This window comes from Gekko japonicus, unplaced genomic scaffold, assembly GCF_001447785.1.
Source record: "Gekko japonicus isolate JY-2015 unplaced genomic scaffold, Gekko_japonicus_V1.1 scaffold776, whole genome shotgun sequence".
NCBI classification, from domain to species: Eukaryota; Metazoa; Chordata; class Lepidosauria; order Squamata; family Gekkonidae; genus Gekko; species Gekko japonicus.
Genome location: NW_015161428.1, coordinates 233687 through 234189, shown reverse-complemented (window position 1 = coordinate 234189; position 503 = coordinate 233687). Strand labels below are relative to the sequence as shown.

Sequence of the window (503 nt, the reverse complement as noted above, 5' to 3'; positions counted from 1 at the left end):
GGGGCGGCCCCCCCCTCCCCCCCCCCCCCCCCCCCCGAGCGCCGGCCCGGCCGTGCAGGCCACTGAGCTGAGCTCCCGGGAGTCACCTTGAGGGGAGAGCGCAGCAGCAGCAGCGGAGCCGGGCGGGGAGGCAGAGCCACCGCCGCCGCTCCTGCTCCTCCACACGTGCCGGGAGCGCCCGCCAGGCAGAGGCCTCCGCCGCCCGGGGAGCAACGGAGCCGCGGCTCAGGATGGGCAACGCGGCCAGCAGCAGCGTGGAGGCGTCCCCCGCCAAGGAGCTCAAGGGCCAGCAGCAGCCGCCCGCCGCCGCCGCCTCCTCGCCGCTGCCCCCCATGCAGCCCGCCGCCCCCAAGCAGCCCATGCCCGGCGCCGGAGAGCTGGAGGAGCGCTTCGCCCACGTCCTGGTGAGTCCGCCAGCGAGGAGGAGGAGGAGGAGCCCCCCCCCCGCTCTCCAGCCGCCTTCCCCCGGGAGGAGGAGGAGGAGGAGGCGTCCTTGCTTACCG

General features: G+C 77.7%; 1 protein-coding gene across 1 annotated transcript in view; it reads left to right on the top strand.

Moving 5' to 3' along the window:
• The first annotated feature begins 230 nt into the window (after positions 1–230).
• The window catches only part of FMNL1 (formin like 1), a 145057-nt gene continuing 144784 nt past the window's right edge, over positions 231–503 (top strand). Inside the window, exon 1 of the mRNA XM_015428945.1 lies at positions 231–404. Coding sequence (XP_015284431.1) covers positions 231–404 — 174 coding nt within the window. The remainder of the gene's footprint in view (positions 405–503) is intronic.